This window comes from Pan troglodytes, chromosome 19 (assembly GCF_028858775.2).
Source record: "Pan troglodytes isolate AG18354 chromosome 19, NHGRI_mPanTro3-v2.0_pri, whole genome shotgun sequence".
NCBI lineage: Eukaryota > Metazoa > Chordata > Mammalia > Primates > Hominidae > Pan > Pan troglodytes.
In genome coordinates this window covers 20236326-20249872 of record NC_072417.2, presented here as the reverse complement: position 1 = coordinate 20249872, position 13547 = coordinate 20236326, and the positions used below count along the sequence as shown (strand labels likewise).

General features: G+C 55.0%; 1 protein-coding gene across 2 annotated transcripts; it reads right to left on the bottom strand.

Moving 5' to 3' along the window:
• Nucleotides 1–2067: 2067 nt before the first annotated feature.
• SP6 (Sp6 transcription factor) lies at nucleotides 2068–13013 on the bottom strand. Of its 2 annotated transcripts, none has more exons than XM_016931561.3 (2): nucleotides 12838–13013; nucleotides 2068–5638 (listed from the first exon to the last, which is right to left on the bottom strand). In XM_016931561.3, the coding sequence occupies exon 2, from the start codon at nucleotides 5579–5581 to the stop codon at nucleotides 4451–4453; it is 1131 nt and encodes a 376-aa protein (XP_016787050.1). In that variant the 5' UTR covers nucleotides 5582–5638; nucleotides 12838–13013; the 3' UTR covers nucleotides 2068–4450. The 2 variants fall into 2 exon arrangements, with proteins under 2 accessions (XP_016787050.1, XP_016787049.1); XM_016931560.4 differs by lacking the exon at nucleotides 12838–13013 and adding an exon at nucleotides 8095–8858.
• Between the last annotated feature and the right edge of the window lie 534 nt (nucleotides 13014–13547).

Here is a 13547-nt window from a genome sequence, read left to right as displayed (position 1 = left end):
CAGGAGAATCAATTGAACCTGGGAGGCGGAGGTTGCAGTGAGCTGAGATCGCGCCATTGCACTCCAGCCTGGGCAACAAGAGCAAAACTCCGTCTCAAAAAAAAAAAAAAAGAAAGAAAGAAAGAAAGAAAACAATTCTAACAGTGTTTTAGTGGAGTTTGGCCTTCTTTCAAGCCTACTCTGCTAGGGTGCTGGCGGTCAGTCACGCTAGGATTAATGGGAAGGTGAAGGCTGTTTCTGATACAGTGTCGGGGAGGGGTTGTGAGGTTGCCAATTAATGTCATTCCAGAAGCAAACATCGAAGCTGTGTGCTGAGAAATCTGGGCACCTGAAGCAGCTTGCAGGAAGGCGGGTTCATCTCCTGCAGTTCCCCGGCTTCCCACTGTGGGGCGGAAACAGGCAGGAGGAGAGGCAGAGAGAGGCCACAGCGCACCCCCAGGTTGCAGTTCCCAGGCTGTCTTCTTCTCTGTCACTTTCTCATTTCTTATTTCATTCACCCACCCTAGAGGTTAGGAGTAGATTCTACTTCCACTTCCCAGGAGAGGAACCCAGAGAGCCAGCCCAGATGTTCTGATTTCCCTAACCCCTTCCTTGGCCCTCCATGATCCTCCTGCCAGGCACCCCATCTGAGGGGGGTCAGAGGTGGCTTTGGGTTCCGTCGTCGGGGGGATGGGGGGCAGGCCAGCCAGGCAGCATTTCCAGCAAGGAAGCAAGTGTCAGAGCCCCACCAAAGGCCCCTGCTAAGAATGCAGGTCAGCGGGAGGAGCTGCATGGGGAGGAGGGGTGGCCCCAGCCCTGCCCAGACAGGCCCAGCCGGCCGCACAGCTGCCCTCCTGTCCCTGGGGGCAGCGATGGGGGTAAAGGAGGAGGGGACTCACCAAGTTCCTGGGGTCTAACTCCCCTAGAACCAGGAAGACAAAAGAGGCACCTGGAGGAGTGGGGCTGGCATAAGGTCTTGGGAAAACACTCCTGTCCTTCCTCCTCCCAGCCTTCTAAATCTAGCAGCAGGTGGAAACAAAACAATTGGCCCCAAACCAGTCTGGTTTCCTCTACAACCCCTAAATCATTCATTCTGATGCCCCTATCCTAAGGTAGCCATAAACATTGTGACCCCAGGATCCCAAATTAAGTTATGGGATGGGCCAGCCTGAGTACCAGATTTGGCTTCGAGAAATTGGGTTAGGGTTAGAGTGGTGGATCTAGAAATCCCACTAGGGGAAAATAATACTTTTGGCAAAAAGGTAGAATGAGGTGAAAGAACACAGTAACCCCTGCCCCCCAGCCCCCTTGGAGCCCAAAACCTATCTTCTGTCAACCTTCCTGGCTTTGGGGCTCTGGAATCATGAGGCTTTCTACTCATTTGATGTGAATTAGGCACCAACTTTGTATCAAGCACTGGGAGGCCTGGGAAGATGTGTACAGATAGATATTTCTGCATATCTCTGGGGGCGGGTGCACGTGGGTCCAGTGCGGGTATGTTTGTGTGCCTTGTGGTTGTGTAACCATGGTGGGTCTCTAGCTGTGAGCTACAGTAGGAGCCTTTCCCTCATACTTTCCAGCTGGGCGGGAGCCCATCAGATAGCTCGGCTGCCTTTCATCGCCTTGTCCCTGATAAGGATCATCCTGGGTGAAGTAATCACTGCCAGTCACCCCCAGCTCAGTCACAGGCAGGGGATGGACTGACATGCACCCTCCATGGGGATGGAGTGAGGGAGCCAGTGCCTGGGAAAGAGGGAACCAGTGTTCTTAGCAGGGGAAGGGAAAGAAGGGGCTTGTATGTGGAAGAGGAAAGAGATATCTAGAAACTTCTCATAACCACAGGTATGAGACCAGGGAGGGACAGCCCGGGTATCAACCCAGAGGAAGAACCTCCCTCCTTCTGTACCAGCCACCTCTGGGGCAGGATCAGACCCCAGCTCCAACCCAACTCAATAGACATGAGGCTTTCCAAGGGGCTGCAGGATCACTGGGAAGCATCCACCCCACTCTGTGGCCCAGACCTGGTCCTCACTGCTGAGGGACACTGAGTCAAAAAGGAAACAGAGCTGGAACACAAAGGAAGCATGATGTAGTTGATGACTTTATTGCATAAAAAACACAGGCTGTTTCTCCCTCCTCCTACCCCCTCAAAGTGAGTTCACAGCAGTTAAAGAAAAAATAAATTCCTACATTTTTCCTCTAGGGGGACTGCCTAGAAAGACAGGCAGCCAAGCAGCCTAGATCTATAAAAGAGGGGAGCAGAAGAAAACCTATCCAAAGCCTCTACCAGCATACCTCAGAGCTTGGGGCTTCCATTGGGGGGAGCATCTATGTCCACCACCAACACCCATTTGGGAGTTCCCCTTAGGATGGCCACTGGAAAAGGCTGTCTTGGCACAGGGAGGGGGTGGCTGGTTTCGATGGGTGGAGGAGAAAGGCATCTTACACCCACAGTGCCCTTCCTCTCTCCCCCTCTCCACCTGGCCAGGCAACTTGCAGGCACTGCCAACTCTCCTCCTGCCCCCAACCCTCTCAGCAAGGAAGGGGATCTCTGGTTGGGTTAGCAGGAGGTAGGGAAAAGAGAAAGAAAGAAAGAACATTACTTCTTAAACTACCCCAGGCCAATGAGTTCCTCGGGAAGGTCATCCTGTCCCTTTTAAGGAGGGCCCCTTTGTATACAAACACATATTCCCACCCAGATCCCAGCCCCCACTTCCCATATAGCTCCCAGACCTTGGCTGGGCTCCAGCATCTACAAGGGAGGAAGAGATGCTGGGCCCAGATCCCAGGATCTTGGACATGGTGAATAAGATGGGGTCTCCCTGGCTAGAGACCCCAGGCTCAGTAGAGAAACACACATACATGCACACAGGTACACACAACATGCACACACATAACCTAATATTAAATAAAATACCCTTTGCTTATAACTTAAAAATCAATACACAGCTAATCTCTGCAGAGGGCTCCGGGTGAAGAAAGGGAGCAAGGGGAAGGGGGAGGGGTGTCAGAGGGACTGTAAGGCCCCTCTCTCGAGTGTGGGAAAGCCCTCCGGCTGCAAGGGCTGTGGCCTGTCAGACCCTTCCTCATATCAGCTTCTTTCCCCTCTGCCTGGCTCAGCTTCTGCTGGGCTTCTCCCCTCCCTCCCTTCCTCTCTCCCCCACCCCATGATCAGAATCAAAATGTGTTTCTAGCATCTAAAGGAGAAGGGAGTGGGGACAGCTTCCTGGATGTCACCTCAGAAGGCAGAACCCCTTCCAGTGGGAGAACAACTCTTTCCTCTCCCTTCCCCTGTGAGATGAGGGGGAGGAAGGAATCCCCTAATGAACACGCTATGGCAGGGGCAAGGGAAAAACAAGGGCCCAGCTAGAGAGACAGTGGGGTTTATTTTCCTGGTGACAGCTAAAGAGATGGTCAGGTAGGCTGCAGGCCTCCACTCTGAGTGGGAACCAGTGGAGGTCCCTCTGTTGAGACACCCCCAATCTGCCCTCAACCAGCCCAAGAAACCCTCTTCCTTCCATCCCTGAGGGGAAGGCAACTGGTGGGAACTACATGGATTCTACCGCTGGCTGCCTTGAAAACACACCTAGGGTAATAGATGGGGAATGTGAGACTACTGAACTTTATTTATCATAGACCAAGAATTAAGGGCTGAATCAGAGGTGGAGAGGGAAAGGGTTAGTTCCTTCCATACCCCACCAAATCCCTATCTCTCATTTTAGAAGGGGACTTCCCTACTCGCCCCCTACATCTAACTCTGTCCTTTATCGCCAGCCCTGGCTGGGAGGCTGTCAGGAATGGCAGCCCTCTTTCCCTCTTCCTTCATGGTTCCATCAGACTGGGTCTGAAAGGGTTAATAAGGAAGCTCATCAAAGGAGTTATTTTTACAGCAACAATCCTCCAAACCAGAGAGAGACACCCCTGCCAAGGGGGACCCCCAGGCTCCCCCATCCCATCTCGGCTCTCCCTCCGGAAACCCTAGGGGCAGAAGCACTTTAAGTGGGATGAAAGGGACCCCGCCGCAGGGCGGCTCCGGAGGCGCTTTTATGTCCTGGTTCCCAGGCGCTAAGGACGTGTCCAGACAGCCACCACCAGCGCCCCGGGCCGGCCCCACTTCTCTCTGCTCCGGGGACTGGGACTTGCTGTCTCCTCTAGCCTGTCCCCGCCAGCCAGCCGCGGTACGGGTGTCCCACCCCAACCCCCCAGCCCAGGGGCGAGGGAAACTGTGAGGCAGGGGAGAACAGAGGGGCATTGCGCAGCTCCTACCGGCCCAGTCAAATTCATCCTGCCTAGTAGCCCCAGAGACTAAGAACCCCTAGCGCCCCATCTCCCTGTCCCTGCACCACTTTTCCTCCTCCCTGAATAAATACGCACCTTCCCCTCTTCCTCAAGCCACCCCCAAGGACGTCGGACCTGGGGGCTCGCATCCAGTGCCCCCCGGGAGACCCGCAGGGAGGCGGCACCGAGGAGATCAGTTGGAGGGAGCCACGCTGCCCTCGGCCTCGCGTTTGCCTTTGCCCCCGGGGGGCTCCACTGCGCCGCCGGCCTTGCCCTCTCCCGAGGCCGCCCCAGCCGCCTCCTCCTTGGCGCCCTCGTGGGTTTTCATGTGCTTGGCCAGGTGGTCGCTGCGCATGAAGACGCGGCTGCAGACTGCACAGGGGAACTTCTTGGTGCCGGTGTGGGTCTGGAGGTGGCGCTGCAGCTCGTCCGAGCGCGTGAAGCGCTTGCCGCAGAAGAGCCAGTTGCACACGAAGGGACGGTCGCCGCTGTGCCAGCGCAGGTGCGCCTTCAGGTGCGACGTCTTGGCGTAGGCTTTCCCGCAGCCCGGGATGTGGCAGTTGTGCAAATGCTTCTTCTTGCCCCCATCGGGCCCACACGGAGCCCCCAGTCGCTCCGCCTCCAGACAGTTGGGGCAGCGACAGACGGTCTGGCCTGAGCTGCGGGGCACCGACCGCCGGGAGCCTTTGGGACGCGCCGCCCCGTCCAGGCTGGAATCCAGCCCTTGAGACTCCGGGGCGGCTACTTCCAAGGCCTTAGCCCCGTCGGGCGGCCCTAGGAGATGCTGCCCTCCGGCAGCTGGAAGGAGGTGGTGCGCATGCGGGTGGGGTGGCGGGGCACAAAGCTGGTGGTCTCCGACGTAGCCCCCCAAGCCCGCCTGAAGCGCCCCCGGGTGGCCAGGTGAGGTCAGCGCGCCCTGAGTGTGGGGGAGGTCCATCCAGCTGGTGCCCGGATGAAGGTCCCACCACGAGCCATCCTCCGCGCCTGGGTGAGTCGGCCTGAACCACGATTCATAATGGTGTGACATGTCCGGCTGCAGGAGCTTGGAAAAGGGGCCCGGGGCCAAGGGACTGTCGCTTTCCAGGTCCTCGCAGGTTACCCGCGAGGAGGCCCCTGGCAGCTCATAGCCCTGCGAGAAGTCCACCTCCGGGCCCAGCGGGAGGCTCTGCAGCTCTCCAGGCTGCAGCGGGGAGGGGTAGTCCCCGGCCTCAGGGCTCGTGTGGCCCTGGTAAGTTTGGAGAGGCTGCAGGTCGAGGCGCGGCGGGGAGGCGTGCGGCGCTTCCGTGTGCTGGCTGCCCAGAGAGCCGCAGACAGCGGTTAGCATTGCCGGGATCCGGGGTGGGGTGAGGGCAGGGACGGTCAGGGGCACCTCAGACGGGACCTAAAGGAGGCGAAGAAGCAGAAAAGTAAGGGAAATAACCAGCTCACTTTCCCTCCTAACCCAGGTCCTCTTCTCTGGCCCCAGGTGTAAAAGAAGGATGCACCTCTGAACGAGGACTAGAGATGAGTTTAGAGAATTCGGGAGTGCGAGGAAGGGTCCAAGATGTGAGGTTCTCATCCAAGCACAGAGGATGATGGAGGTCTACCTTCCTCTGGGTGATCCCTGCCGTATGACCCAGCTCATCCCTAGAGTTGGGCCACTCCCAGGATGGTAGGTCAGATACACCTACAGCACAGTGCTAGAACCATCCCCACCCCAGCTGCCCAGGCCAGCACAAGGGGCAGTGGCATTTTCCCCCTGCAGACCTGCTGTCAGCCCAAATGGAGGATCTAGACCCATCTCAGCTTCCCCAGTTTAACTCAGGATACAGATGGGAGAGGGGATGGTCTATTTCTGAAACCCAAAGCTTCAGGTGACCTGCCCCTCATAAAGCCCCAAACGGGTCCTGAGTCTTTGAAAGAGTTCTCATGCCATTCCCAAAGCATGTTCACTAATGGAAAGCATTTCACCGTCTACGCTGCTCCCCGCCTGGCCTGGTCACATCGGGCCCACTAAACCGACTCACATGCCCCCACCCCCTTCCCTCAAGCAGGGACTTCACCTCCCTGGGGAGCAGCTCTCTGGCCACCAAATACCCCCGGAATCTGGGAGATACCCCCACCAGAGAAAACCAAATTTCCATCCCTCTCTCGACTCATACCAGTGCCAGGCAACTCTCTGACTGCTACCCATCTTCCTCTCCATGCTAGGGGAGGCCCAGATATAAAGTTGGGAGGGAATGGCTTCCCCAGAGAAGAGCTTGACAGCAAGCTCTGGAAGATACAATTGCACCCCTTTAAGTGATACAAGGTCAGAGTGCAGGAAGAGGAGGGCAACAAGAGAAGTCATAACCACAGAACTTAAGAGCAAGAATTGCCCAAAAAGATGACATAAGCGAGTGCATCCTAGGCATGGATCATTTTTCAGAAGCTCCCCACCACCACCAGAAGATTCTTCTATGCAGCAAATGTTGGGAACCACTGCTCCAGGCCAATCTTCTTATTTTGAAGAGAAGGAAGCAGACTGAATGACTTGGCACAGTGACTTGGACAAGGATGTTCATTTATTCATTCAATAAACCAGGTCTCCTAACTCCTGGACTCTCAGTCTGTTACTTTCTGTAAACCAGTCTTTCTGTAGACCCTTAGAACGCTAAAGACCCCCAACGCTTTCTCAATCACATATCTGTGGCTTGAAGTTCACTCTTTTCTCACCACCTCTCCCTAAGGCCTGGAAGCCCTGGTGCCTCAGCTGGGCAGGTTTGTGTGCCTGGGTCTTCTCTACTGGTGGGGGAGGAGACCAGTGACTTAGGGCAGGATTGTTTCCTTCCTACAGCAGGGCTTAGCTGACCCTACCATCTTCTGCCTCTGGGACCAGGGAGGTGGCACTGATAGCCTGGGAGAGGGAGGGAGAGGAGGACGGGGGCACCTACTCAGGCTACGGGTGCCTCACCACAAGACAAAAACAGGGTGAAGTTGCAGGAACGGAGCCCCAGGCCGGGGTGGGGCAGCACAGAAGGGGCTGAGCGGGAGCTGTGAAGCCAGGGACCCTAACAGCTTTTGGTGCCTGGGAACTGCCCCAGGGGCTGGAGGATGGGAAGGCTAGGATAATCTGGGCTCCAGAGTGGCTTCTCCTGGCAGAGAGCTGGAGAGCCCAGGCCTGGGATGCAATGGCCTGCTACCAAGATTTCAGAAACCCAAAGCGGGGTGATTCTCAGGTTCTAAGACCCATCCCACTGGGTGGAAAACTGCCCTGGAGCTGGCTCAGTCTAGCAGAAGATGCAAGACTAAGACCCAGGAGAATAGAGGAGGGGGCAGGTCTTGGGGGTGATATGGAGCCACCCTTAGGTGGCAACCCTTAGGTTGCCTCTATGGTCCTTGACCCACCTGCCCCAGACGGGCAGCGCTGTCCTGCCCCAGAGCTGAGAGGAAAGAAGGGAACAGGATTGAGTGCCAAGTATGTGTCCGGTTCACTTCCAGGCCTAGAACGATTTCAGGAAAGGAGAGAGCACAGCGTACATCGCAGGCTTCTCGCTCCCCGAAGTGGGAAGGCAAGTCGGTGCACCCTTATGCCCCATTCGGCTCTGCCTCTCTGGATCACCGGCTAGTACTCCCAGTTCTCAATGTCCCGGTCCTCTGGTTGTCCCAGTCGCTCCAGTTGCCCCGGTTTCCAGCCTCCTCAGTCCCTCCAGTCTCTCCCGTCCGCCCAGTTTTCCCTCCATCGGGGTTCTAACCTCTCAGATCCTTTAGGACCACCCCGCTCCCAAGGCCATAGGAGGCTGGGGTGCGTTCGGAGTGCGTTTTTTCGAGACAATCTCCGTAGCGCTCACCCCTGGCCACCCCGACCCGCGCTCCTACCTCGAGGCTGCGGCGGGCTCCGGGCACGGCTGGCTGGTGCGCTACAGACGGTCGCTCATGGGCTCTGTGCGCCGGCGAGCTCTCCAGCGGTGAGGGGCAGGAGCCCAGGGCGAGCCAGACCCAGCGGCTGGCGGCAGGCGGCAGGCGGCGGAGGTGAGCGCCGGCGAGAGGGCGGAGGACGGAGGGCGGGCAGGAGACAGCGAGCGAACAAGGCCAGCTCCGCCCGTGACTCACCGGCGCTCTCTGCCTTCATCCTCTCCCCAGCGCTGCTTTTTCCCCCGGACTCGCGGCCCCGCCCACCTCACCTGCGGCCGCCTTTAACCCTTGAGGGCTCGGCTGGACCGGAGGCCCAGCCAGGGCCGCGAGGAGGGGGCGGGCGGGAGTGGGGGAGGAAAGATAACTAGGGCGTGCGCCGCCCGCTCCCTCGCTCCTCCCTGGTCCCCTCCACTCCCAGGGAGAGGGGCCCGGGCGGGGTGATTCCCAGGTTCTAAGACCCGCCCCGCCGGGTGGAAAACTGCCCTGGAGCTGGCTCGGTCTAGCAGAGGACGCAGGACTAAGACCCAGGGGGAATGGATAAGGGGGCAGGTCCTGGGGGTGAGACAGAGCCACCCTTAGGCAGCAACCCTTAGGTTGCCTCGATGGCCCTTGACCCTCTCTGAACGGGCAGCCCTGCCCCGGAACTGGGAGGAAAGAAGGAAACAAGATTGAGCGCCAAGTATGTTTCCAGTTCGCCTCTAGGCCTAGGCCGTGTGAAATTTGTCTTGGCTGCCCTCCTTCGCCATTCCCCCGACCCCCGACCCCCGACCCCCGTCCCCTGCCCTGCCTCACCCCCCGCACCCCGCGCCGCTTCTCTCCACCACCACCCTTCCCCGTCCTTTTTTCCCTCTCCCTTTCGGGGTATCCCTCTCTGACCTTTCTGGGTGACCACCTCCTCTCCTCCCCTCTCCCAGCCTCTGCCCACCACCGGTCTCTTCTGCCCCCCTACTCCGGTCCCAGGTCCCAGCAGCTGTCACTTTGCTCCTCCCCTTAGGTAGCAACCCCAGTGCCTAAGAAATCCACCTCTCAAATTCGCCTCTCCTCGCCCTCCTGTCCTTCGGGAAATGCTCAGCCTACGCACACCCTCGCCCCCGAGCACCCGGTTCTGAAGAATGGGCAGGCGCCTGAATGGCCCTGGGAAGGGACACTTCTGGAAGGAATTGAGCTATCCCTTGCCACCATTCCTTCCTAATTCTCACCAGAATAACTAAACCCAAGGTTCTTAACTTTGGGGAGGGGTCTTGGATTCCTTTGAGAAAAATGCACATGCCCAGTGCAATATTCTGGTAAAATTTCAGCGCGCTCGCGGAGCTCACAAAAACTTCCCTCAAGATCTGGATGGGTCGACATTTCCGAGACCCGCCAAGCACCGGTGGGTAGGGAAGTTCCGTCCTCCACCCACGCATTCTTCTGCCTGGCCGCTGAAGTGGCCCCATGCTTCACTCCCATGCCGCAGTGTTGATCTCTCCATGTGACCCCTTTTTTCACAGGGGAATGCAGATGAATTTCCCTATTTCTTTCATTTTTCAGATTGGTCTCCTCTGTGCGCTTTGCCGTCGGCTTTTTAAAATTTCGTTTTCCTCTTTACAGTCGACTTCATACTTGAATTTAGGCTGATTTAATCTCGCCTCTACAGCCCCTATTCCCCCCCGCCATTGGTTTACCTGTCCTGCATGCCCGTTTGGGACACACTCAAACTGTAACTCAAAAATAGCTAAACCGAGTGCATAAGCGGGGTGAAAATCAATCCATGTGTGTATGCGTATGTGCATGGTACCCCTCAGACACGCACACGTTCTTATCCAGAATCGATGTCGGATTCATCTGTGCATCTCCCTCTTTTCTAAGGCTCATTTCCCTCATCCGGACAACCTGGGTACACATTGGTAGGGTCTCCTGGGGGCTTAAAGAAATTGATATGCCTAAAAATGCTTAGCCTAAGGGGCCCCTGGTAAGCGCCGGGTAAATGGAAGATATCCTTGTTATAATTATTAAATAAGTCAGTTCCCAGTAAATATTGGTTGGATTAAGGTGTATACACAAAGACCTGTGGACTAGAAGTTGACGGATTTAAATTCTAGCCCCAGCCCTGCACTTGCTAAACTGACCCTGGCAGGTCAGGTGCCTCTAAGCCTCAGTTTCTTCCTTGGCGAAATGCTGTAAAAGCAGCCACCAAGCTAGAGAAGTGACAGGTATTTGGAAGCCGGAGGTGCCGCCTGACATCGGGGAATTGAGATTTCTGATCAGTCGGGGTTTGCTTTTTGCCTTCTTGTTACTTGGGGCTCTGGATGTGGATTCACAGGAACTGCTCTGGATCTTTGTGGCCATGGCTAAATTGACAATCAATCCTCTTCATCAACGCAGCTTTGTCTCCATCCATTCAGCCTACAAATCCTGGCCAGTTGGGTTTGTATCCTAGTTCACAGCTACCTCTGGAATGGAGTAGACACTCATCAGGTCCAAAACAGAGCCCCCAGTGGGGGACTCTGGTTCCTGATTTGACCTCTGGGCATTCCTGCCTCCTCCTCCAAGCTGCCTGCTGGTGCTGCATCTACTGTTCCTAAGGTGCTAAAGCCTGTGCAGGGGTCTGACTCTGGGTAGGGGACCAAGTTCCCCTCCCATTTATAGGCATCAGATTGCCTTCTCTTCCTGGCCCCTTCTGCCTTTTCCCTGGAAAGCAACAGGGATTCAGCCTGAGGATGGTAGACACTCCCTGCTACCTTCACTCTAGGCCCCCTTTAGCCCTGCCCCGATCCAACCAGACCTGTAGCCATCTGGAATTCCACCAGCAAAGATCCTCCATCTGCCTGCAGCTCATCAGCAGGAAATTCAACAACAATGCAGTTGTCTCTGGAAACTCCCAGCCATTCTGATTTCCTGCTCTGCCTAGGTTTCTGCTGCTCACTCAGGGTACTGGCACTATCTTTCCTCCAGTCCCCCTCTACTTGCAGTCCTCTGCTTCCAGCCCTTTTGGTTTCCCACTTGCTAAATGTTTTCCCACGGAATGATGGCGCATGGTCTGATGTTAACTTAATGAGCAAGGTCACCACAGCCCATTGCCCATATACTTATTGCTACTCAAAATTGAACAACACAGCCCATCACATCTCCTGTATAAACTGAGATCTGTCTTGGACTTGGGCCATTTCTGCTGCTCTTCCTCATTCTCTCAAATAAATAGTCAGATTTCCCCTGCAAGCGTCCAACCCCCATTCCTGCCACCCCTCTTCTTCTCAAGCTTCATCTATAGTCAGTGATCCACTTTGTACCTGGAGAAACCTCATTAGTCTCCGTGTTTATCACAAACAGCATTTATTTACTGAGCACCTACTATGTTCCAGATGCTTTACACAAATATCTCTAATTCTCATGGGCATGCAGCAAAGTAATTATTATTATTCCCATTGTACAGATGAGGAAGCCAAAGATCAAAGAAGTTAAATGATCTACCCAAGATTACAGAGTTGTTAAAAGACAGAAGAAGAAACTGAGTTCAGATCTCTCAGGTTCCAAAGCCTGTATTCTGCCTACTAGTCCATCTGGCCTCCATATGGCAGAATTGATGACCCTGGAAGTCTGGCTCCCCTAGAGCCTGAAGGCGGAGGAAACAGCATTCTTAAATGAATCCCTAGATCAAAGCCATCTCCTATCTTGAGTCTAATGGACAAACTGATCCCATCTTGAATTGCTGAGACAAGTCAGACTCTACACTTGTGATCCCTTCCAAACTTCAACTGTCCTGTAGAGATTGCACTATGAGAATATCAAAGCTGGTCTAGCCCCAAATTGTCTCGTCCAAGCCCTCGTTTTACTGGTAGGGAAACCAAACCCCAAAACAGGGACGTTAGTAGCAAGTTAGAAGCAGAGCTGGGACCAGACCAGAGTCTGGTCCTGTTTTCCTCTTCTCACTCACTCCTCTCCTCTATTTCCCACTCCCACCTCCGGGCTGCACTTCCAAGCCTGCAAGCTGATGACCCTGGATGCCAACATATTCCTTATTTCCCCTCCTCTCCCCACCATACTCTCCTGATTCTTAGAAAACCAGATAGAGCCTAAAGCTGGGGTCAAATAGTTTTCTTTCATTCATCCTTTATTTCATTCAACAAACACTTATCGAGGGTCTACTTAAGGCCAAGCACAATGCTGGACACTAATTTTATTATAAATTTCAAAATCCCTAGCTACCACCATCGCTTTTCAGTCTAGAAGATGAACCCACCTGAGGATAGTGCATCTGTATGTCGGTGTGTGTATATCTACAAATGTGTGTACATATTATGCCTGTGTGTACCTGTGGGCTTGAGTGTAGGGTGTCTTCTCTCCTCCACCGTAAATGCAGTTCCCCATAGGATGTGGATAGTGGTTTCTCCCTTATTATCCTTGCAGGTGTTCTGTCATTCAGGGCAGTGAGTGTGTGTGCCCTGTATTTCTATTAACATTTATTTGCCCTTCCTTTCTCTCGGAATAAAGTTCCCAGCTATGAATCCCTACCCCACTTCTCCACTGGGCTGACTACCCCAGCCCAGTCAAAAGACCTCCAAGGGATCCCTTTGGTTCTCCATGCAAACCCCACCAAGATCTCCCTCTTATCTCCCCCTTCCCAATTCAGAGAGAACCAGACCCTTCTCTATGACCCCCACTTTAGAGTGGAGACCTGATCCTCTTTGTGGAGGTCCCCTGTACTGGACAGGGAACAGCCTCTCTTACCAGTCCATGGAGCCCAGAGCTGGCGGCGGCAGTGAGGGCCAAGTGGCGGTGATAAAAGAGCCAGGCTTTATAAAGGAGGTGACAGGCAGTGCCAAAGGGGGAGGTGAAGGAGGGAGCAGGGATGCTGCCAAGTCCTCACGGCCTCGGAAGCTTTTAGGATAATCCAGGAAACAGTGGCCCCCAGCTCTCCTAGGGGAGTGGTAGGGGGTGAGATCTGAGTCCGTGAGGTCTGCCAGGAAAGGAGGATTTCAGCTGGGAGTGGGGGCTGGGGGCACTTCCTTCCTTCCGCAGAGTTGGCTGGGCAGTGGGAGAGGGACAAAGCAGTTCTTGCAGGATGGAGGAAATGACAGCATTGCTAGGGTGGAGAGCTGGGATGGCTGGAACTCTCCAAATTCCATCCCCTCTTCCTGAGTTTTCCTCCATGGACTTGGTAAGAAAGAAAGAAGTTCCATTTTTGAGACCTGAAAGGCTCATGCCCCCCACCAAACACACACACACTACACGTCTTCAAGTCAGTTCCTCCTTGCAGAGCTTCATGTCAGTGTTGTTGGCCTCTCTGAGCCACAATTTCTCTCGCTCCCTTTTCATCCTCTTTTTACATACTCACTTCCCAACTTGGATCCCCCAAGAGGACCCAGTGTAATCTATCTTTTGGACCTGGGATCTCTCATTGTCAAATGGGAAGGGAGGACCTTTTCCCTGACTTTGGA

Excerpts from the sequence above, each read along its gene's own strand:
- SP6 (XM_016931561.3), bottom strand. The coding sequence starts at position 5,581 with ATGCTAACCGCTGTCTGCGGCTCTCTGGGCAGCCAGCACACGGAAGCG.